Source organism: Malurus melanocephalus, unplaced genomic scaffold (genome assembly GCF_030028575.1).
Source record: "Malurus melanocephalus ecotype Western Australia unplaced genomic scaffold, MMel_1.1 scaffold_6, whole genome shotgun sequence".
NCBI lineage: Eukaryota > Metazoa > Chordata > Aves > Passeriformes > Maluridae > Malurus > Malurus melanocephalus.
The window spans coordinates 5726623-5749218 of NW_026623238.1; the positions used below are offsets into that span (position 1 = coordinate 5726623).

Consider the following 22596-nt stretch of genomic DNA (forward strand, 5'->3'; position numbering starts at 1 on the left):
CAGTAGCCAGGAGCTTTTCATAATTTTCATTCTCCCTGGTACAGATTATCTTCAGAGTGAAAGATTAAAAATGAAGTCACCACCTTCCATCTATGGTTAGTTTAAAAAATGTGTAATAAGTATTTCTCTCTTGCTCCTGCTGTTTTGTGCTTGACAAAATTCCTCTGTAACCCACTGGATTTGCCAGACAGCTGGTTCTTTTTTTATTAAAAAGAACACCTGTRCTCCCTCCCCTAGCAGAATTTGCCTTCAAAGGTATTCTGTTCACAGAATTTTCTCAGCTATGTTTTCTTTATGGTATTACAGAGTAAAAAAATAAATTAAAAAAAAGTAATAATATATCAGAAAAATAAAACATGCAAGGAAGGTGATTCACTGCTTAAGYTACATTTGATTAAAATATTTAGTAATCACTTAGGTTCTTTAATGTCAGATTATTATCATRATGTAGTGATAAAATTATGCAACATTTCCTTAAGGGTAAGTAGAGCAAGTTGTTTTTCTTATCCTATTCATCTTAGAATTCCTTAATGTCAGTTAAATAAAATTACAAGCCACACATAGTTACTGTAAGAAAGAGAATAGAAAATAYAAAAACAAAACCAGTTATAAACCTACATAATATATTCATGAGGGTGTTTAGGAGGCTGATGGAAATTCATTTAACTGAATGAGAATGGTATGTGGGAGTTCAAGATGAAATGCTACTGAAAAACATTTTCAATTTTTTGTTTTATTTTGATGTGAGAAGAGTAGCACAAGAAGAGTGATTCTTAGTGTTTGGAACTCATTTTTCTCTTTGTCTTCTGCTGTGTCGATGATGTGAAAAATGCAATCTGTATTCCTGAAAAGCCATACTTACATTTTGAAAATGAAACATAGTTAAAGGAACATTTTTTTCCTTCCTGCAGCTGAAAACCGAGATGGTGTTTTTAATGCAACTTCAGTATTTTAGGGACACATAGGAACTGTTTAGAAGAGCATTACAGCTGTCAGCACTTCGCTGTGCCGTCTACAGGATACTGGTTAGGCTGTAATTTCTCRCTAATTAACTGGTCTAAAATAGAACCCTTTGTAACCAGTCCGTCAGCAATCTATGAGGTTTGTGTTGCCCACATCTCTTTTAATTTTAGCAGAGGCCTTCAGTTTCTGATCTTGATGTCTTGTTTGATTTGCATTTCTGTTTTGAGACTAACATTAATTACACTGTCAAAACAGATTTTTATCGTTTATGTAACATGGAGCTGCCTACAGTCCTAAGTTTTCTCAATATGGAGGTAACATCTTGCACACTGAATGATTTGATTATAGTAATTCCTTTTATACTTCTTCAAGGAGACTTTGTGGCTCCAGCTTTTTCCAAATGTAGTGGTCACATTTTCACTTAATTGTTAGTATCCTGTACAAAGTCAGACAGATGTGCAGAACAGAAGCCTAAGAGGATCTATTCTGAATATTGAGATTAACCTGATACACGGATTTTTTTTTTTTTTTAAGAAAAGACTCATCCAATAATTTTGTCTTACCCCAGTAAATTTTATTTGAGGTTATTTTTCATAAAAATTATTTCAGTAGTTTTTAAAAGTGCTGTACAGATTCTGTTTAGCAGAGAGRTGTYAAAGACAGATGCTGCTTAGAAAACTAGGGGTTTTATACRGAATTCATTTGGCAGCAATATCTTAGTGACATGCTATTTTGAAAAACTCTTATAAAAAGTTATATATAGAAAGCACAATTCTTGTCTRTGTCAATAATATGTTAATATAATGGTCCAGATCCTGAGTTGGTGTGAATTAGTCAGATTCCACTGACTTCAATATCAACATTTTCAATGGCATTAGCAGCATGGTATAGTCTAGAGCCTCAAACTGTGCATTTAATTAAAAAATTACAGAGATAAAAGGTTTGCTTTTCAGACCTATCTGAAGTTATAAAGGTACCTTGGGCAAAGCTGCCCAAGGTACTGGCTGCTCTGTAGTAGATTTAGCAGAAGGGATCAAGGAGCAGAAAATTAGGTTTCAGTCCTTACTGCAGGCAAATTCCATCCAAATTTGCTTTACCATCCAGCTCACAGGGGATTTGGAGCAGGGGACAAGAAGCTCCCACCTTTCCAATGAACACTGGTAAAAAAGGCAGGAGAGGTTATGTCAGTGTGTCACAGGGACAGAGCTTTTGGCTGGAGTTTGTCTCATCCCTTTAGGCATTTCATTGCACCATAGAATCATTAARGTCAGATAAGGCCTCCAAAGTTATTGAGTCCARCCTTTGAACACCACCAYATCAACTAAATYAAGTGCCAGGCCCAGTTGCTCCTTGGACGTTTCCAGTGATGGTAACTGTCAAAATTAGATGTCCTGATTTGAGCTGGTTGTCCTTGATTCTCTTTATGGTTGACATAAAAAGCATAGGATGATTCATTTCCTGGTAAAATAAGCATCTAAGATGGGCGAGAATTGCCCCCAGAATTGCTTCTTTTTCTAACAGTAATTCTAAAAGAGATCAGACAACTAACTCAGACCTGGATGATTGGGTTTTTTTTCCGTGACTGATATGAGGTGAGATGGATTCCCATGTATAGTTCTCAAAAACTGTCTTGAAGGTATGAGGTAATTCACTGTTACTTGAAGACCCTACAGGATAAATGCAACATTTTGTCCCCATGGACTATGTCAACATGAGACTATCAATTAGCACCTGAATTTAGGGTGTAACAAACATCCAGCTTTACTTAATCATAAGACATGTAAAATGATCCAACAGGAGAAAAGGTTACAAAGTTATAGATGAATACTACCCAGCCAATGCTTTTGGTTATGTACTTTAAATAAGTAAGCCATAAATATAAGCCCATCATATAAACTGTGCTGATAAAAATCATCTGTGTGTGAGCAGTCTTTTCAATAAAAAATCTCATTAAAATATCACTTTGATATTTTATATCATATATATATATATGTATATATATATATCAAAGTGATATATATATATATATATCAAAGTGATAAATATATATATCACTGTGTCTTAACTGTTTAATCTGGAAAGGAAGAAACAGGGTCTTTTCACAGACATTCAAGCTCCAGACTCTCTGCTGAGAAGCCCTCTGGACCCTTTACTGGCTAGGATTCATTATGGAGGGCTGAATGAGAAAAGGGAGGATAGGAAGATAGGTTAATAACTAAAGAACCTCTCTGATCATATTGGAGAGAAATTWATTCAAAATTTAATTAAAAGAATTAACTTAATTAAAACCAAAATTATCTCTTGAATTTCAATCACAGTATGACATTGGTAATTTTAATTACTACTTTTGAAAGGTTTGAATATCCTTACAATTAAAAAAAAAACCCACTCTCAATTACCTTACAAATGGAGAAATCTTTGAACATGGAAACCCTCAGAAAACATGGGATCTTTCACTACCAGAGCAGCAAGCAAAGGTGTGGACCTTTCCAGGGAACAGCAAAGGAAAGGGCTGGAGAGCCCTGGGCTGTTTTTGACATGTTTCCCTCACCTGCCCTACACTCACACAGATGATATTTCAATTTAAATGCAATTGGTTGTATTAGAAAAGCACTTGGAAGAACTTGCATTTGCATTCAGGTGCCTGTCTAGGGTCAGGTAATGGAACAAATCACTCATTTTTCTGTTCAGCATGAGCGCAGCAATGCTCCAGCGTTGAAAAGAGGTAGCAGAGACCCCAATCATCAGTGTAGGTTTGTGCCATCCACTGAGGGCACACATTGAAAATGGCAGGCTTGGATCCAAACAGGCTGATTCACCTTAACCTTTTCCTGTCCATTCTAACAGATCCATTTTCCTTAATTAAATACCAGAGGCTACACTTGTCAAAGCTAAGMAATTTTAAACCTTTTTGTTATGACTGAACTTTAAAGGTATTACTGATTCAGGAAGGAAACTCTGTACTAACATTTTAGAATTTGACTAAAAAAAACCAGATTATTTTGTACAATTAAACTGGTCTGTTTGACACTACAGTCTCCTTTTAATGACATTTGGCACATCAGAGACCAGTGTAAATGGAAGCTGAAAAGAAGCATATATAAAAAGATGTGTCCCAACAYCCTCTCTTTTCAATAGGGACTTGCATTCTTGTTTTTGACCTCCATGGCTTGCTAAAAAAATCATGCGAATGTTGATTCTTTTTGTGAAAATTAAACTCTTTTAGTGCCTGATATTTTTTTCTCAAAAGTCCCCTTAGATTTCTTAATGTTCTTTTAATGATCATCATTCTGTATTTTGAGAAGTCACTGATAGGCRTCCATATGTACATTTTTATTTTAAGAGCAACTGAGAAGTTCTAATGACTGTAATGGAGCACAGTGAAGAGATTTCAGGGCATTCAGGGACAGTCATGTTAGCTGGGACTTCTAAAGCCTTTGGCTAGAACAGAATACACCATGGTCAAAACACTATTCCAAAAACTGAGTACTCTTTTGATACACATTTGATCRTGGCCTTTCCTTAGGAGAAGGTCTCTTTTTCCTCTGCTGAAATGATTTCAGGGTTGGTGTTTACCTTCCCTGTGTGAAGCAGAAGTTCTCACACCAGCCTGAGAATCTGCATTGTGTTTCTCCTGTTGCTTTGGTTCCTCAGAGGAGCCCTGTGTGCCTTCAGCCCCTGGGACCTCTGCCTCCAGGGCAGCTCCAAGCTCCCTGCAGAATAATTATCCTCCTTCTGAATAAACCTCCTACAAAACAGAAAATTTGGTTTACTCCTGCCATGTGTCATAAGGGACAACCATTTCCTGTAATTGATGGTGCTTTCATGTAAATTCATCATCCAGCTAACTTTATGATCTCAGCCTAAATAATGTTATTTTGACTAAGTGCTTAATGGTTATATTGATTTGTAAAAGCCCCTCAGGTGATTCTGTCTTGCAAATGGACCAAAAGTGGTGATTTATTAAAAGGCTGCCTTTTAAAGGTGTTCTGAATGTCACCCACAGCCACTGCTGTTTCATCAGATACATCACGTCTCTCCTTCTGCCTTGTGTCTGTGAAGGTCTATGGCTAACCYGAAGTTCTATCTAAATTGACTTATTTCAGTCATTTTATTTCTAGTGCAAACATTGTTGGCACTGAAATATAGGCAGAATACCTGACTTTATTTCTATGGCTGTATCAACAGTAACCTTTAGACAAATGCAGAGTAGATTAAGAGGGATATTCTGCTTCCAGTTTTATCTGCTTCCAGCTTTTTAGTTAAATTTTCAAATATCTTGTTGCTTATGAATTATCAGGAAATCTTCCTTGTACTTCTGTTGTGTGTATCCAAACCACCAAAYTGACATTTCTTCAGTGCTGGAATTGTCTTCCTGGCTACGCTGCAGTATTGCCTTAATGCTTGATATTCTGGTTGTGACTGCTACTGGCATCACACAGCACATAAAAGAAAAATGTCATTTACAGAACACGTCATTCATAACAACCTGTATGCCAAATTCAGCCCTGACATGCAATCTTGTATATGTGAGGGTCTGGCAGTTAAGATACCAATCTTTACAAAAGTGATTTGATGTTTTACGCCTTTTCCCGACTGGGTGAYAAATTTATGCACATTATGCTGCACAGCTACCTGTTCATTTCTCATGAGCAATTTACACCTGGTTTGCATCATTGTTTAATCTGACCCACCATGAAGCAGCACAAAGTGTTTTGTTTTCTCTCCACTTCTCTAACGATATCCTTCCTTAAAGAAAAATCCAGTGGAGGCAACTGCACATGTTTATGTTGAAGTGAAGCAAATACCTAAGCAGTTAATACTTTGATTCAAATGGAAGTCAGAAATACCCATATGGTTTAGAATYAGAACTGTTTTTTATAATTATTGATTGATTATTGTAAGCTAAAAGATGGAGACAGAATGTATGTTAGGAACTTTAAAAAATATTTTCCCCACTTTATTAAATTAGGCAAAAAAATCTGCTATGTCAAGATAGCCTTTGAATGAGACTATGAAGAAAATGCTAATTTCTTTTTCTAGTTTATTCATGAAAAAGACATATTTACATCTTGTGCAATCTACTTTCTTTTCCCTTTCATTCCAGACCAGCTATAGATTTAACAAACTATTAATAGCATGGTGGAGGGCTGTTTATTTACTTTGCTTGAGCCTCATTGCTAGGCAGCAGGATTGGTGAGAGAAGTATCAGGACTGTTCAGGATATGCACACTAAACCCACTAAAAAACTAAAGAAATCAGAAAACTAAAGAAATCAGAAATCTTCGGTCAGCCCCAGAAACAGCAGGAGGTTATCCCAGATTGATGTTTCTTGTGTCCAAACATGCAGCAGGTCTCTGCATCTGCTCAAGTCCACAATTTAATCAGTTTTAAGCCATCCTGCACCAGCTCTGCCCTCCTGGTGCTGTGCTCTTTGWCACCCCTGCCTCATGCTGGGACTCACCCCCTGCAGTTGTGCTGCCTCTGACACCCAGCTTGTCTCACTGGAGACAAGAATTCCCCATCCCAGTCTTCTTGTTCCCAGCCCAATTTTCATCACCAGTGCCCTGTGGAGCTATGGGGTGCTGTCCTCAGCCAGTGCTCAGCACCCCAGAGCTGCATTGCCCAGCACCAGCCCTTTCTGTGGGGCCAGCAAAATCCTCCAGCGTTGTGGAGTTTGCAGAATGATGGACTAAAAAATGGGGTAGATATGAAGCAGTGCTGAGGAGGTTTTGTATGCTTGCTTTGAGCTAATGATTACTAAGACAATAAAATGTACAAAGTAGAGAATGATGCAAAGCTGACAGTCACCCCTGTCTATCAGCATAAGGGGATGACAAATAAGAAGTTGATTTTATATTAGGAGAAGGAATTGTTTCTTCCCATATACAGTGTGTTGTATGTACAACTGTCGGGACCAAGAATTGGGCATGATAGAAAAACATGTTATTGTTTACAACAGGAATATTCACAGTTGCAATTAATTATTAATAGAAACAATTTGCAAGTGACATAAAATTTCATTCTTTGGGCCTTAAATTAATACTTTTATTTTAAATATCTAAACCCAAGCATGAACAGTAAACTATGGATTACTGGGTTACTTTCTCCTTTAACAAGTCCCTAATCTGTTATGTCAGMTCTCTTAAATCTCTTAAATCAGCCACACATGCAAAGTTATCCCATTCATTTCACTAGAACYACTTGAGTGATTAAAGCAAACAGAGTTTGGTAACAAGATTTGACTCTCAAATGCATGTCTCTATCCTCTTACCTGATTTAGTTAGTCTCCAATTAGTCCCAGATTTCTGTCTCTGAAACTGTTCCAAATATGAACTCATTAATGGTATAGATATAGATTTTTTTTTTATTCCCTGCTCAATATTTGATCTCTTTGACTGTATAGAAATTAATCAGATTTCTTCCTGCCATATTTCACCAGTTTCTCACAAACTTTCTCCTGGTTTCTTCTACTTGTTGAACATCTGTGGGATTTTWAATTCTTGCTTAGTGTTCACAATCAAATGCTTGCCAGAATGCTRCAGTTGCTCTAATACTTGATGACTTTAAAATACGTCACTCCACTGAAATAATCATACAGTTTTCGAATAAAATATTCAATCCTGGGGGAAGAAAAAAGCTGAGGGAGGGGTGGGGAATGGGATGACAAAGCAACTATTTTGGTTTTGCCACAAGGAGAATTTTTCTTTTCAGAAATGTAAATGAAGATTAAGTCAGTTATGAAGGGTTGCAACAGCAGTTTAACATTTMTATTCATTAGACAGAGAAGTGATAAGGTGCTCTAGTAGTAAGGGTATACCTACTTGTGATGTTTCATTATCACATTAACCATGTRTTTCATTATTCACTGCTATTCTTTTGCATGCAGACAGTAAACGTAGTAAAGCAGTTATAACCATGATAACCTGTCTAATGTTACAGGAGAAATTGACTGGAAATCGTTCACCCTCTATCACCCCATTGTCTGTGCTTCTAATGTTTCCCAGCACTTTGATCACTTGCACTTACATTTGCAGGAGCAAGGTGGGGGAACAGCATTTTGGCAACTGTCTTAGTGGAAACATTCCTTAGAGCCACTGCTTGAGTTCACTAGACACTGTCTTAATTTTTAGTCTTTCTTCTTCTGTGAACTTTCTGTGCTCCCTAAAGCATCTGAAAAATATTGAGTGTTTCTTCCTTCTTAACTGCTGATTACAAAACTGGCAGGAGATAAGATTGGTGACAGGACAACAAAATGGCACCTCAAAAAAAACCACAGTCTCCGATTCTGAAGAACATGTTTCACATGTTTTATGTGTTTCACTCTCTTACAGCAATTTAGCTCAGAGCAAGACTAAATCTCTACCAGAATTGGGCAGCATCAGTGGTAATTTAAAATGTTGTTTAAATTAAGGTTTTCACTTCCTAGCTCTGCCTTGCTCTCTTTTATGTATGATAACACTTTTAATTATGATTATCAAGAGTCAACAATTAACAGTAATTTTCTCTAAACTCACAGTTCACATAGGCTAGCCTGGTGATTTAGGCTCAGCAGGCCAAGGTATTAATTCCTAAGCTGGTCTCTTCACTCCAGACAGCTGCAACACAGCCTTATATCAAAAAACACAACTGGAGAGGCCGACTTCATTGCTCATCAGCCCATACTGGTGTAATGGGAAGAGGAACTCTTGCAGAATCCTTTTTGGACTCAAGAAACCCCAATTCCAAGGTTACCAGCATCACTGTTGCAATGTCAATTCATTTAGTAACACCAGAAAAAGGCAAACTTACTCCTGTAATTCCACAAGAGAATTTGACTTGGTTTCCCAATACAGGAATAAAGAAAGACATGTCACAATGCATTTTATTATCAGTTGCTAATTTTATAAATAGTGATTATATGTGCTTTGGGGAAAATACTCTTCCACAACAGAAATACTCTTATTAGTACCAAAAAAAAAAAAGTGTATAGTGGGCTTAGACAATTAGAAAATATAACTGTGTTMTATTAATGACTAAATATTAATCTCTATAATTTTTTTTTAATTTTGCAAGGAAGCAGTATTGGCACAGTTCTGCATCTGTAGTTTTCTTGGATGTTTTATTGAGCCWTATGCTGGAAGACAGAATCTATGTTAAACCAGCCTCAGAACTGCTCTGCTCATCAAAGTCTTAATAGCTTTGCATATATTATAATATTTTTAACATGCCTTGAATTTCCTATTATTAACAGTATTGTGGATATTTAAAAAATAAATGCCTCTTAAACAAGTAAGTAGCCAACCTTGCCTAATTCCTTCCTGGGCACTTGGAAGGATTTTAAAAGGTCAAAGCGTGGCATATCATAAAGTAGAAGATGAATAATATTTTGTTCCAGTATATTGATGCTATTTTTGTAATATATTGTATCYATACAAAGCTCACAGTTCAGATGATAAGAATGGGGGAAAATAATCTTCCTTTATTTCTCTTATGAGCTTTATCCACGTGGGGACAATCTCAGAAGCCCCAGTGTATACATAACAACACAAGTCTTAACACACATATCCTCAATAATTCTTTCATCTTCATTGTAATTTCCCATTTCCTCCTTTTCCTCCTTTTCCTTCTTCCTTGTTGAAGTAAAACATTTCTGCGGATATCGATCAGACACTGAGAGACACTCTCAAAAAAGTTCATGAAGAGCACTACATTACCATTCAAGTTTTCAGGTAGCACAATCTTAAGTTGATTTCTGTTTTCAAGTTTCCTTCAGATTAATCTTGATTTCTCTCTTTCTTTTTCCTTTTTTTTTCTTTTTGCGTGTGGTTTTTTTTTGTTTGTTTTTTAAAAATTCTTTCCATAGCTGTAACTTACACAAGTTACAAAAAAACACCACCACCAGTACCCCCTCGTACCACTTCCAAGCCCCTGATCTCAGTCACGGCGCAGAGCAGCACAGAGTCCACGCAGGACGCGTATCACGACAGCCGCGCTCAGAGGATATCCCCGTGGCCTCAGGATGGGCGAGGGCTCTACAACTCCACCGACAGCCTGGACAGTAACAAGGCCATGAACCTYGCCCTGGAGACGGCGGCTGCCCAGCGCCACGCGGCCGAGAGCCAGAGCACCTCCATCCGCACCAGCGACAAGGCCATCCTCGTGTCCAAGGCTGAGGAGTTTCTGAAGAGTCGCCGTTCCTCTATAGGGATCCAGGTAGTCTATCATTAACATCTGCCTGCCATGAATTGCTTGTCTTCTTTCTGTAAATAGCAGAGAATGAGTCATTCAGCTTCACTTGCTCTAATAATCTAACAAACAACCCCTGGCTGCTTAGCATTCATTGTAATTCACATCATGGCTGTGCAGAAAAGTCTTTGGCTAACACACTGTACCTGGGAGAAAATGAATGAATGAATAAATCTCTAGGGAGGTTACCTGTCATTAACACTTGATATGAAAATTATACTGCAGAGCTGCAGGTGAACAGCATGTTCATCTCCTTCCCTCCATGAATTCACAGTCCTTTTTATAGAATTTCACCAGCTTTAAAATGCTTTACTGTGCTTTTTTCATTATATTTCTCTTTTGACCTTGAAAAATGTGWAATGCCACTCGATCTTCGATTATTCTACCTAAAAAGAGATCCTTGTCCTTACTTTTAATTGTGCTGGGAAGAAGGTATCAAAAAGGAGAAAGAAATGTGCTGGTGTAGATACAGCATTATTAGAGATGGCAAGTAATGAAATAACATTAATAAACACAGTCTTTGAGCATTYTTCCATTTGTCCATCAAAACTCGAGACATTTATTTTACCTGACAAAATGTGTGTCAGACTGTGGAAAGCTTAGTCAAGTTCTGTTGTTTCAGGCAAATGAAATAAGACAATTCCAAATGCAAATTTAGATTGCTATTCCTTCTACTAAATGGAAAATACTAGATAGCTAGAAATGGTCATTTGTTTAAATCTCTAGGAAATATCAAGTAATAATAAAAATCGGAAAGGTGAATTTGTAATGAATATGAAGTCCTTTGAGACAGGAGGAAAATTCAGGTTCTGCTGAATATTCCGTTTTGCATCACTGGGTTCACTTCTGTGCTTATTTTTGCTAGATCAGCTATAGAGAAAATGACATTTATTTTGACATAGTTGTAGGTATTGTGAAGACAGCGACATAGATCTTGAGAAGGTAATTGTCCGTGTAAAAAAGCCCAGGGAGTGACTGTATACTAGAAATATACAAGAATATAAAAGGAAGTATATTATTTTCTTTAAAAAGTAGTAATTCCATTTCCATGAATTTTGTAATATAGTCATACAAAAGTGTTTGGGTTAAGCGTGTCACAGCTGCTGATTGAACTTCACAGGTTAACATTTTAGTGTACTGTAATTTTGCTGTTCCATAATGCATTAGTCTAATGGGAAGGAATCTGCTTTGACAGAAAGCTGTTGTTCCATTTCTTGACATATAAGTATTTTCTTCTGATTCTTCAGATGCAGAAGAGTAGAATTCAATTTAACAACCATGGTAAAATATTCAGATGGCTACTTTTCAGATGTTTTACAAGGTAGTTAGTGTATCCTGAATTGTTCAGAGAAGGGGCTTGGCACATAAAGCTGAAAAKCTCATAGGAGCAGCAAAGGAATCTTTGGTACCTTTTAGCTCCTACCCTGAAACTTACTCTTCAGAAAAGAATAGTATCCAGTGTTGTTCATGTCTCTCTTTTACACTTGTGCACAGTGGTATTTATCAATGTCGGTGTCTTGATTTGGTCAGTCCTGATATTACAGCAATTAATTCTGGAACTTTGATTACATCACTTGATCCTGTTTATTACTACAGCTGATGACTGGTAATTTTCACTGGGCCCTGGCCCTCCTTTATGTATGCTGTCTTTAATAATCCATGTTTATAATCCACAAAAACACCCGTGCCATGATTTCTAGAGCAGCAGCGGATCTCCCATAGCAGCTCATCATCTGACACTTGGTCTGTAATGTTGATCCTCAGGTGCACACATGGAGAAAGGCAAATGTTTGCAGCAGCAGGTTTTAGAAGAGTGAGCTGTTTGCTATCTTTCAAGAAATACAAACTGCTCGGTTGTAGCATTTGACATTAGACAAGGTTCAATTTTCAACGGTATCCTGAGAGAACATTTTAGTTGTTTGGGATTTTTTTCAGCACTAAGTGTCAAACATCACATTAGCATGAAAAATATAGTTCTGCAATAGGAAATATTTTGAAACAGGAAATGCATTTTGTTGCATTACTATTGCCAAGTTTGTATAGATTAAAAACACAAGGTAGAATGTTCKTATTGCAAACTGCACAAATAATAATTTATGCATTCAAAATACAGTTGCAGTATTTAATTTCTTTTAGACTTCTGTGTCAAACTACCTTGGAAAAGGATGTTTTTTATTTGCATATTTCCTTGATTGACTAAATTACTTGTTTTCTCATTAGTATGCCATGCCAGAGTAATGCATTGAATTTGCATTTATTTGCATTAGTTAATTTGCTATCAGGATGGTTAATTCGTGCATTTTTTAATGTTCCACTCCTTTAACACATTGATGGAAGGTTGCTTGCCAAGACAGCCTCATACAAGAGCCGAGAAGAGCAAAGGTACAGAGCAACCAGCAGTGCCTCTGCAAGTGGAAATACAATGGACCCACCCCAGGCTCCCAAGTCTTTGAGATATATGATTGGTGTAGGGTGCATGTAGTGAATAAAAGTCCTTTTAAAAGGCCCTGGTGTGCCAGGCATTGCCAATAGGATYGGTATTCACGTGCACAGAGAACTCAAGCTCCCAAGAAAGCACTGCAGTTACTACAAATTTCAGTAACAACCATCTGCGGGGACAGAGAGCAGCACAGAGATACACTAATCCAGCCCACGGTATGTTAGTCCTATCCCAGATGGTAATTTTGAACAAAATAAAAAAAAAGTTTCAGAAACAAAGCTGTGCCTGCAAATAGCTGGATGACTTCGGGGTTTTTTTGTTTTTCTCCAGTGACATATTTAAATCAAGACAAATACTGTCAGGCATGTCAGCAAGCACTGGGAAGAAAAATGTTGATGTATTAATTCAAATGAATTTCAAAATAATGATTTTGAGATTAAAAATTTAGTCAGCAATTGTAAGAATATATAGATCTAGAAAGAAAAAAACCTCTTGTAATACTAGTAGCTATAAACTTCATCYCTCTCTTCTATCATGATAGCAAAAGACTAATCAAATTATTTGAATTAGAATGGAGAGTAGAGATTGTCAAGAGTAAAATAAACACTAAATCAGAACAAGGTTGTTGCTAAGATATWTTCCAGGATTTTCCTTGCTCTTTTGCACACCCTGGTATATATGCTAATGATTAACATTCTGCTCTAGTTATAAACCATTTCATATTAAAAGCATTTGGAATGTGAAATATATAAGAAAACATGTCAAGAAGTTTCTCCTTATAACACACAGTCCTTTGTTTCTTCTCTATTTAAAAGACATCAAGGCTTCTCAAATTGAACAGAAACCCCGGAAACGAATGAGATAGAAACAAATGTTCCAAGTGTGAAGGCTGATTCATGGTGGTATTTTTGGAGACAAGCACTAATTGTAGCATAGAGAATGGACTCTGTCATCTTCATTTATCATCAGAAGATCAYGCTTTAAAATACCTAGTGGGATTTTTATAATCTTCAGAATCTACATTAAACAAATCCTTAYAAATTAAAGGCTGTATCCAGGGAGATTAGTACGAGAGCTCGCCTGCCTGATTTTTTTTTTGAAAAATCAAAAGGGGATCTTCTGCCCTTTATATATTTTTATATATTTATATTCATATTCATATATTTTAATTACATTTTTCATGTAACATGGCAAAAACATTGTTCATGATATCCTACACTCTCAAACTAGAATTCCCCTTKAGCACAAAGCATTTTGTACCCACATGGCAAATGTACTCAGATAGGCAACTACATATTTTTTTTGTACTGTTTAGATTATGCCATTTTTGTCAGTGCTCTACTTCAGTGTATATAGAGCAATCAAAATAAATATTTTCATTGATTACACTTGTCTTTGGATCATAAATGATCTAAAGTTTTAGAGGTAAATATTGTTTATTCTCCTAAAATGAGACTTTGCCAGTGCTTTTGTGAGAAGAGTGCATGAAGTCCTTTGCTTKGAGATGTCAGTGAATATTTGTGGTTCAGAGTAATTTACCACTTGGGATTAAATGCACCAAAAAAGTTATCAGTAACCTCTACTGCATGCATTATTTTCTTGCTACAATCTCATGTTAGCTTGACCTAAATCCCATTTCTAAACTGTGACTTGTATTTTTAGTAAAAAGTCCTTTCTTAAAAGATCAGAGGAAGTTTTCAAGGTATTATATTATATTCTTTTGGTAATTAGGACTTACTGTGCCATGCCACATTATTTGAGTAGTCCAGATGTTCAGCTGCGAAGTAGTGGAGTGACAAAATGGAGCTCTGTGGTGAGACACAAAAAATCTCCCAAGCATGAATGTATAAATTTATTTTGCTGGGTTTCTAAAACTTATTTTGAAAGAGTGGATATTTTTTGGCTGGTTAAGGTATTCCATTAATTAAGGAAAGCAATAGCAGTTAGTGCTGTAGTTTTATTTGAGGTGTTTTTCYTACCTTGAAGTCACTGCATACAAATAAGTCTCCCCATACTTARGAATGGTTATCTGAATTCACAATTACATGCACTTGATCTGATGTCAAAAGCAGTGTTTTCTACTCTATTTTAGTCTTGTTCACGGAGAAACSTATGCAAGAGAGGAAGGGTGAATTATTTCCCTTCCTGTACATCATCAGAGAGATTTTTTATTAAATTCTAATTATAGAATAAATTGGTTACAGCAGTTAAAACCCATTGAGGGCAGTGAAGTTGCATGGGGAGAGATAATGTGGCTTGGAGGACTCTTACTACTAATGTTTCTGAGAGAAAAGCAAAAGTCAACAGGTTAAAATCTGTTTTCTTATGCATTAGGTAGATTGACTTCRAGTCTGCCTTAGAGACAGAATGCATAGACGCTCAGACTGGAAGTTTTAAGATGCTGCACTGTTTTGTTGCAGTGCTCATGTTTAAGAGCAGAATAMGGCTTTAGTACAGAAATAAAGATTGGTTTTAAGTGATTCAAAATATTATCTAATAAAAGCAAATGTAAATATTTTTAGGAATAATTTAGTTCATGCATTCTTTGCTAGAATACATGCCTATAAACATACCAAGATTGATTGCAACAAGCAAGTTACTTGAAACAGTGAATTACATTTATTAAAATAATTTTATGTTACTATAATTTACTTGTTGTTTTTTCATGTTTGAGCATATTTGACACTTTATTGCCRAGCAATGTGATACTGAGTTTTCAAGTTTAGAGCTGTATCAGTCACCAATGACTGATCTTGGGGGATTAATAGTATTGTCTGCTCCTTGTATCAACAGAAAGGAATGTGAAGACAAATGTATGTCTTTGTGAAAGGTAAAACATAGAATCAGAGAATCGTGGAAATCCAGAGTTGGAAGGGAACCACAAGGAACATTGACAAAATAGAAATAATCTCAAAATGCTCCATTACATTCATTATTAATATTATAAGCCTAGTGGACACAAGCATGTAAGAAAACATTTTTCATGGCATAAAATGCCATTTTGTAAGAAGCTTGTAGCTCTTTTTTTTTTTTTTTTTTTTTTTTTGCAAACTGAGAGGAAGATGATGTACTATATTAGATCTATGCCTTCTGCTTTTGGTCATTACTGGCTATTGTTTTCTTCCCTCTTTTGTGTGAGACTCCATCATAAACATGTAAAGATACAATTTTTYACATTATTTTGCTTTCCTGATACTGTAGGCCAATTTGCAAATATTAAGGCTTTTACAACCCATGTAAATATTAAAACTATAATAAATCAAGGAGAATAACAACAGATTTAGTAAGACTTATTAGAGTTTTAAGAGTCACACAGTCAAACCAAATGTATTACTTTTTATCCTCTGTTCATTTGAGTTTAGCCTGGCCAATCTGATTAAAGAGTTTCATGCTCTTTTCTAGCAGGAGTTTTTATAATATCTGTCATACAGCAATGTAATTTATTTGTTCTTTTTTTTTCTTTATGATTGCAAATTAGTATATTATTTTCCATTTTTCCTTGTGTTGGTATTTGCCTCCATTTTCCATTTTGTTGGTTGTTTCAATATTTGCAATCCTAGATCGTGCCCACACACACACACACAAAATTGGCAATCTCCTGCTGTTACAAGGCTCAGTGAGAAAATGAAAGCATTAAAATATCAAGGCAATCATCAGGTCATTTAGTTAGTGTCAGTCTTGGCAAGACAGAGAGAAGGATAATTTGGCAAGAGTTTATATTTAGAGATAAGTAGTATCATTTTTATTTTGATACCTGGATCATGGTTTTTCTGATAATTTGTTTTTAATAAAAGTGTAGAGCATATTACTTGATTTGTGTTTGTGAATTCTAGGTGTCAATTGAMTATTGGGTAAACTACTCAGGATTATATCTCTAGGTGAAATGCCAGCAAGAAAACACTTGAAAACAGATAGATGAAAAAGATTTTTTTCTTGATGTGTTGCATCAGTGGAAATACACAAACCCATTCCAAATACARAAGGTAAATTTGCCTCCACACATCAGAAGCAGAGTTCAAAAGAAGACCTGCTATTTCTTAGTAAAACAAACAATGTAGATGGCAAAAACAGGTCTGGTTTTTATGTGCAATAAGGAAGAGTCCATGTTGCAAGTCTGCCTGCTTTGTTCCAGAAAAAATTGAGGGACCAATTGATGTTTTCCATAGGGGCCCTTCCTTGTTGATATCCTTGGACCATCAWATTTCAACAGCACCATGTCTGAGCTGCTGAGACATCTTTGTGGAAAGCAAAAGGCTGTTCTCTGTCCATTGGCCATTACTGACCTCTAGAGTGTTACCAGCCACATTAGCCCCACGAGTATGATGCCATTGACCCTCCCTACCCTATTTCTGTGTCCAGGAATCTGGCCTACACCTCACACCCCAGGACTCACTCCATAGGTACCAAGGAGTATATTAGATAGAATAAGAATATCATTCTAAGAATATCACCCTGTGGAGGAAGCACAGTGCTTTGGAAGGGGTGAAGGTAGACTGACAWGTGGAGATGTCAGCTTGGCTTCATCTCTCTGGCTTTGGCTCAGGTCTGAACTGACCCACAATGTCTTGTCCTTCCATGCTGAACCTGGTGAGCGAGCAGAAGGCCTTGATAAATCCTGCATTCCCATCTGCTCAACTTCTTCAACCTGGCCATCCACAAACCTCTTTTCCCTTGTCAAATCTTAAGGTTTGTAGTCCTGTGGAGCCTGTGCCTATATCACTGACRCCATCATCCTGAGTGTTGAACTAGTTCAGGGATCTTAATCAACAAGTGGAAGTAATAAATTATGTTGGTCTTTTCCTTTGGACCCAGTCCAATAGAATAATAAAATACCATAGAATTATAGAATGGTTTGGGTAGGAAAGGACTTTAAAGATTATCTAGTTACAACCCCCTTCCATGATCAGGGACACCTTTCACTAGACGAGGGAGCTCAGGGCCCCATCCAATTTGGCCTCAAACACGCTTCCAGAAATGAGGTATCCACAACTTCTCTGGGCAATATCTTCCACAATTATGTTATTTAACACAGAGTGACTGGTTGCTTTGGGGATGAACCCCAGCACCATAGCTCCTGGGAACAGTTTAGACTTCCTGATCACTCCAGATGTTGTTATGGATTTCAACATCAAACAACATCCCCCAGAAAATGCTTCCCCACCTCGGACATCATCATTCTTCTAGCACTCATACAGGCACAACCAAGAGCCATTGTCCAAGCATTTTGTGCTATCTGCTCTTATTCACTACAGAATCACAGAATGRGTCAGATTGGAAGGGACCACAGCAGGTCACTGGTCCAACCTCCCTGCTCAAGCAGGGTTATCCTAGAGAACATTGCACAGGAATGCATCCAGGTGGTTCTTGAATATCTCCARTGAGGGAGACTCCACAGCCTCTCTGGGCAATCTGTTCCAGTTCTTGGTCATTGACACAGTAAAGCAGTTCTTCCCTATTCAGTTTCTGCCCCTTGTGTCTTGTCCTGGTGCTTGGCATCACTGAGCAGAGCTTGGAAACATCCTCTTGACACCCTCTCTTCAGATACTGAAAGACATTTGTAAGGTCCCCTCTCAGTCACCTCCTCTGCCTCTGAGAATAAGTTGGCTTCACTTTTCAAAACATATCCACGCAAATTTTACTGAAGTCTCATTGCAGCAGTCAAAGCTGCAAAGTGTAACTTGCCCTCTGCCCCCCACAACAGCCCACATGAGCATCTCATTCTTTTCCCAGTTAATTCATGAAATGAATGTTTTATATGCAGAATTCCTCAAATCACTGAAAGGACTAGGTGAGTGCCTAGCACCTCACTTAGACTATAATTTGTTATTTAAGCCTCTTTTGGACTCTTGTGTGCTATAAATAGACCCTTCTGTCTTTCCTGATAGATATCTCTTGTGCTAAAAACTGGACCTGCTTTGCTTAGAACATGTTCTTAAAGAGACTGTGACCCCACATGCAGCTGAAGCATCTCAGTCATGTTGCAGCCAAGACTCACCTTAACTAGGAAACCAATTTTCCTATCATTTCAGTTGGTTGTTCTGGCTTTTTTTTCATCCAAGCTGCTACCTGCATGGCTGAGGCTTTTTTTTACTGCCAATGTCAAGAGGAATCTTTCTTTTAATACTGACAGCAYCACATTCTGGGGACTGTTATCAAGTTTAATATTTTAGTCCGCTCAATGCACTGCCCCATCCAAGTGAATATAGCCAGCTCCCATGCAGCTGCCAGGGTGCAAACAGATGGCAGCATGCACTGTCCCCTAGGCCTTATGCAGAATAAATGGAATTGCTGGGAAATGTGTCTTTCTCATACCATTGTCACACAGATAGCCAGAGATTTTAGCTCCTGTGCCTGGTGCTACACTGCATAGTTCAATCTTGCCATTAACATTTCCTGRAGGGCTCCTGCACTAGTTGTTCTCATGAGCATCTCCAAGACTCACRCACAGGCAAATATGAACATGTACTAATTTCTGGCTGGAATTCCCTTCAATTTGAATGTACAACTAGGCTATGRCTTAAAAATAGAGGAAGTTACCAGCAACTGGCTTCTTCAAGAAGTGCAGACCACATATACACTCATTTGCCACCCTCCTCCCACCTTGTCTCTGCATCCTTTCAGAAACCAGGTGGGATTGGTTCTGTGCAGCTGAGACACAGCTGCAAAGACCATCAGGCTCTTTCCTGAGGAGGAGCCTGTGACTGCTGWAAGGGTAAAACTTTTCTTGTCTTTATCATCAGATATATTCTTTGAATTCACACATGGAGTGTGCATATTGAACAACTGGTTGCTAATAATATTTTTTGTGATTTAACAGTGAAACTATCATTTAGAAGGAGAAGTCAGTTTTACTTTTTCTTTTATTCCTGCTCTCCCTTGATTCAGTAAAATTTGCATACTGCAGCAATTGCTCTGTCTGTGTCAAAGACTTGGGGGCGGTGTGGTGGTGGGAAGTGYTATATAAAATCCCACAGAAACTTGCAAACGCAAGTCTCAGTCATGAAGGAAACTGCTGTGAATATATTTCAGTAAGTGTATTTCAGATGGGAATACTATAAAAAGTGCATAAATTGCCTGCCTGATATAGCATTTTCAGGACTGTTTTATTTAAAAAGGTGAGATAGGGCATTCTGCTGTAACCCTCACATCTTTTAATGGTTTTATATTTGTCAACACAGTTGTCGATAAAATTTCATTGCTCCATTTCTTTTTATCACTTGCAAGCTTATGGGGCTACTTGAGATTTTATTTTATTTTGTAAATCAAGGACTATAATGAGACTGGTTTATAATAATATAAAAAGGGGTTACCCTGTGGATTCCTCATTCTGAGAACAGCCCTTCCAGACCAAGCTTATTTCYTGCTTCCACCCAACTGAGTAATTGCTTCTGCTTACATCTGAAATAAGGTATTACATAGCAGAAGTACTTGTGCAAAGCTTTAATAAGAAGACAAAGCACCAAAACAGTGATACCAGGCTGAATACCTATTRCATTTATTTTACTGTTCTAGATGTTTCTTAGCAGTAAGAGGTGAAATATATAATTAATTTTGAATGAATGTGTGTAGAAATAGTGCTGAGGTGTCGATGCTCACTCTGCAGATGTATCTTTTGTGTTGAATTAGGTGGAAACAGCAACTGATTCAGACACTGAAAGCAGAGGCCTGCGGGAATACCACTCTGTTGGAATACAAGTGGAAGATGAAAAACGGTAMTTCAAGCATGTTCAAAAATCTGTAGTCTTTCATAACACAACACACATTTGTAAACAGAGTTAATAACAAACACCTGGCAAGTGCTGCCACTAAATAATTCACAAAGCCAAGTTTATTATATGCATGCTTGTCATTTGGTAAAATTTGTGGAGATTACTTAATATTTGCTCACATTTAACTAACTTTCCAGTTTTTAATTGGAGGGAAGGAAGTGAAAGTATTAAATTGAAGTAGTGGCTTAATATAATTTCATTATTGACAGAACAAATACTAATAGTTGTGTATTGGAACAGTCTTCCTTTGATAGGACTTCTGAAGCTGATCCAGGCTTTCCCAGCCCACACAAGAGTCATAATGCCTGGGATGCAACCCATGGTTCCTTTTTTCTAGACTAGAATCAGCTCTTCCACTTGTTCAGTCCTTCCCTGGTTTTGAAAAGCTGCTGGCCCATGTACTGACCCATGGGTTATCCCTGGCAGGCGCTGTTTGTCAAGTACTGGACCAGAACATTATCTCCTTTCACGGCAGCTGTCAGACAGTATCTGCCTCTAATTGCCTTTTGCCATCATTGACTAGAAGTAATTTGAGACAATAGGCTCCCATGTGAAAAGATTTCACAAATAATCTTTGCTTCTTTATCTAAATTTTTAACACAAAGCTTTTCTAAGATATCATTATTTGGTGTCATGTAACAGTAGAAAATCAACCTTTAATGGGCAGCTATCTTTCTTGTAAAACAGGATTCTCAAAAGTCCTAACTGAGCAGTTTTTCAGATTTTTATACTTAAAATTCTGAACATTTGAAAATTTTATATATATATATACTTTACAGACTTACTTGTAGGAAGTTCTAGTTCTGCTAGTTATTTCCAGTTTATTTAGAAATTATATGTATTATTTTGTAGTATGAGAATAAAYCAATATTTGCTTCCAGAGATAATTTAAATTATTTTCTTTTGTACCCTTGCTTAGATCAATGATTCCACTATGCACTTTGTTTTTCCTCTTTGTTGCTACTCACCATCTAATTTCAGTGAGATATACACAAAGAAAAAATGTGTRACCTAAAGTCCGACAAGAACAGAATCCGCTCACTGTAAAATTATTCTGTGACTCTGTACTATCATATATGTTACTTGTATGTCTTAATACCTTTTCTTTCTTCCCTCTTCACCAAGGCATGGACGATTCAAGCGCTCAAACAGTGTAACAGCAGCAGTCCAGGCTGACCTGGAACTGGAGGGTTTCCCAGGACACATCACCATGGAAGATAAGGGACTTCAATTTGGCTCGTCATTCCAGCAGCACTCCGAGCCCAGCACACCCACCCAGTACAGTGCAGTGAGAACTGTGCGGACACAGGGACTGTTCAGTTACAGAGAAGATTACAGGACCCCAGTGGACACCTCAAACCTTCCACCACCAGAGCCCTGGCTGGAGCCAGCCATTGAGACAGTAGAGACTGGCCGGATGTCTCCTTGTCGACGGGACGGATCTTGGTTTATGAAGTTACTGCACACTGAAACTAAGAGAATGGAAGGATGGTGCAAAGAAATGGAAAGAGAAGCAGAGGAAAATGATCTTTCTGAAGAAAGTAAGAACATTTCAGTGTCTTTTCTTATAAGCAATAGCTAAAATAAGAAATCTGTTGGGATAAAGCTGTGGGCTGTGGTTTCTCTTATACCTTATGGCAAAGAATCATAAAGTATAAGAACTCTATCCTGCAGCTGAGTGCACAAGATTGTGTCTCCCAGAGTAAGGTTTTGTGGAAGTAGTTAAGGAGCCAGCTCAAGAGTGCAGTGCAGGGTCAAAGTCTGTTATTAAATAGAGCTCAGATGGTGCAATAGCTCCATCCACAACTCCAAGCATGACACATCCTTCCCACTCCCCTCTACGGCTTCAGTGCCTGACCCTTTGCCAGAGCACACAGGGTGGTCCTATGTTGTCCTTTTCCTGAAACCTGAGAYTTTGCCTCTTATTAGTGAGCAGCCATTTTAAAAATGTTTCTGTTCGTTTACAGAGGCTTGAGCCTGTTGGAAGAACAGAAAGGAGTAACAGGCCAGAACAATGGTTAAAGCGCTTCTGCAGTTACAAGGCATATGCATTCTTAGAAAATTCAGCAGCATTTTCTTATTACAATTTTGTCAAGAATCTTTATTATTCTTTCATGTCCCATGGACACCTTGAAAGGAGCGATGGGATAAAGTGAAAAATAATGTAGACTATTTTGGAACAAGATCCAAGACAGT

The 22596-nt window shown here is 37.4% G+C and overlaps 1 protein-coding gene across 1 annotated transcript in view; it reads left to right on the forward strand.

Moving 5' to 3' along the window:
- The window catches only part of DLGAP2 (DLG associated protein 2), an 83698-nt gene that overhangs the window by 40725 nt on the left and 20377 nt on the right, over positions 1-22596 (forward strand). Inside the window, exons 5-7 of the mRNA XM_057371990.1 lie at positions 9809-10158; positions 20258-20343; positions 21526-21941. Coding sequence (XP_057227973.1) covers positions 9809-10158; positions 20258-20343; positions 21526-21941 — 852 coding nt within the window. The remainder of the gene's footprint in view (positions 1-9808; positions 10159-20257; positions 20344-21525; positions 21942-22596) is intronic.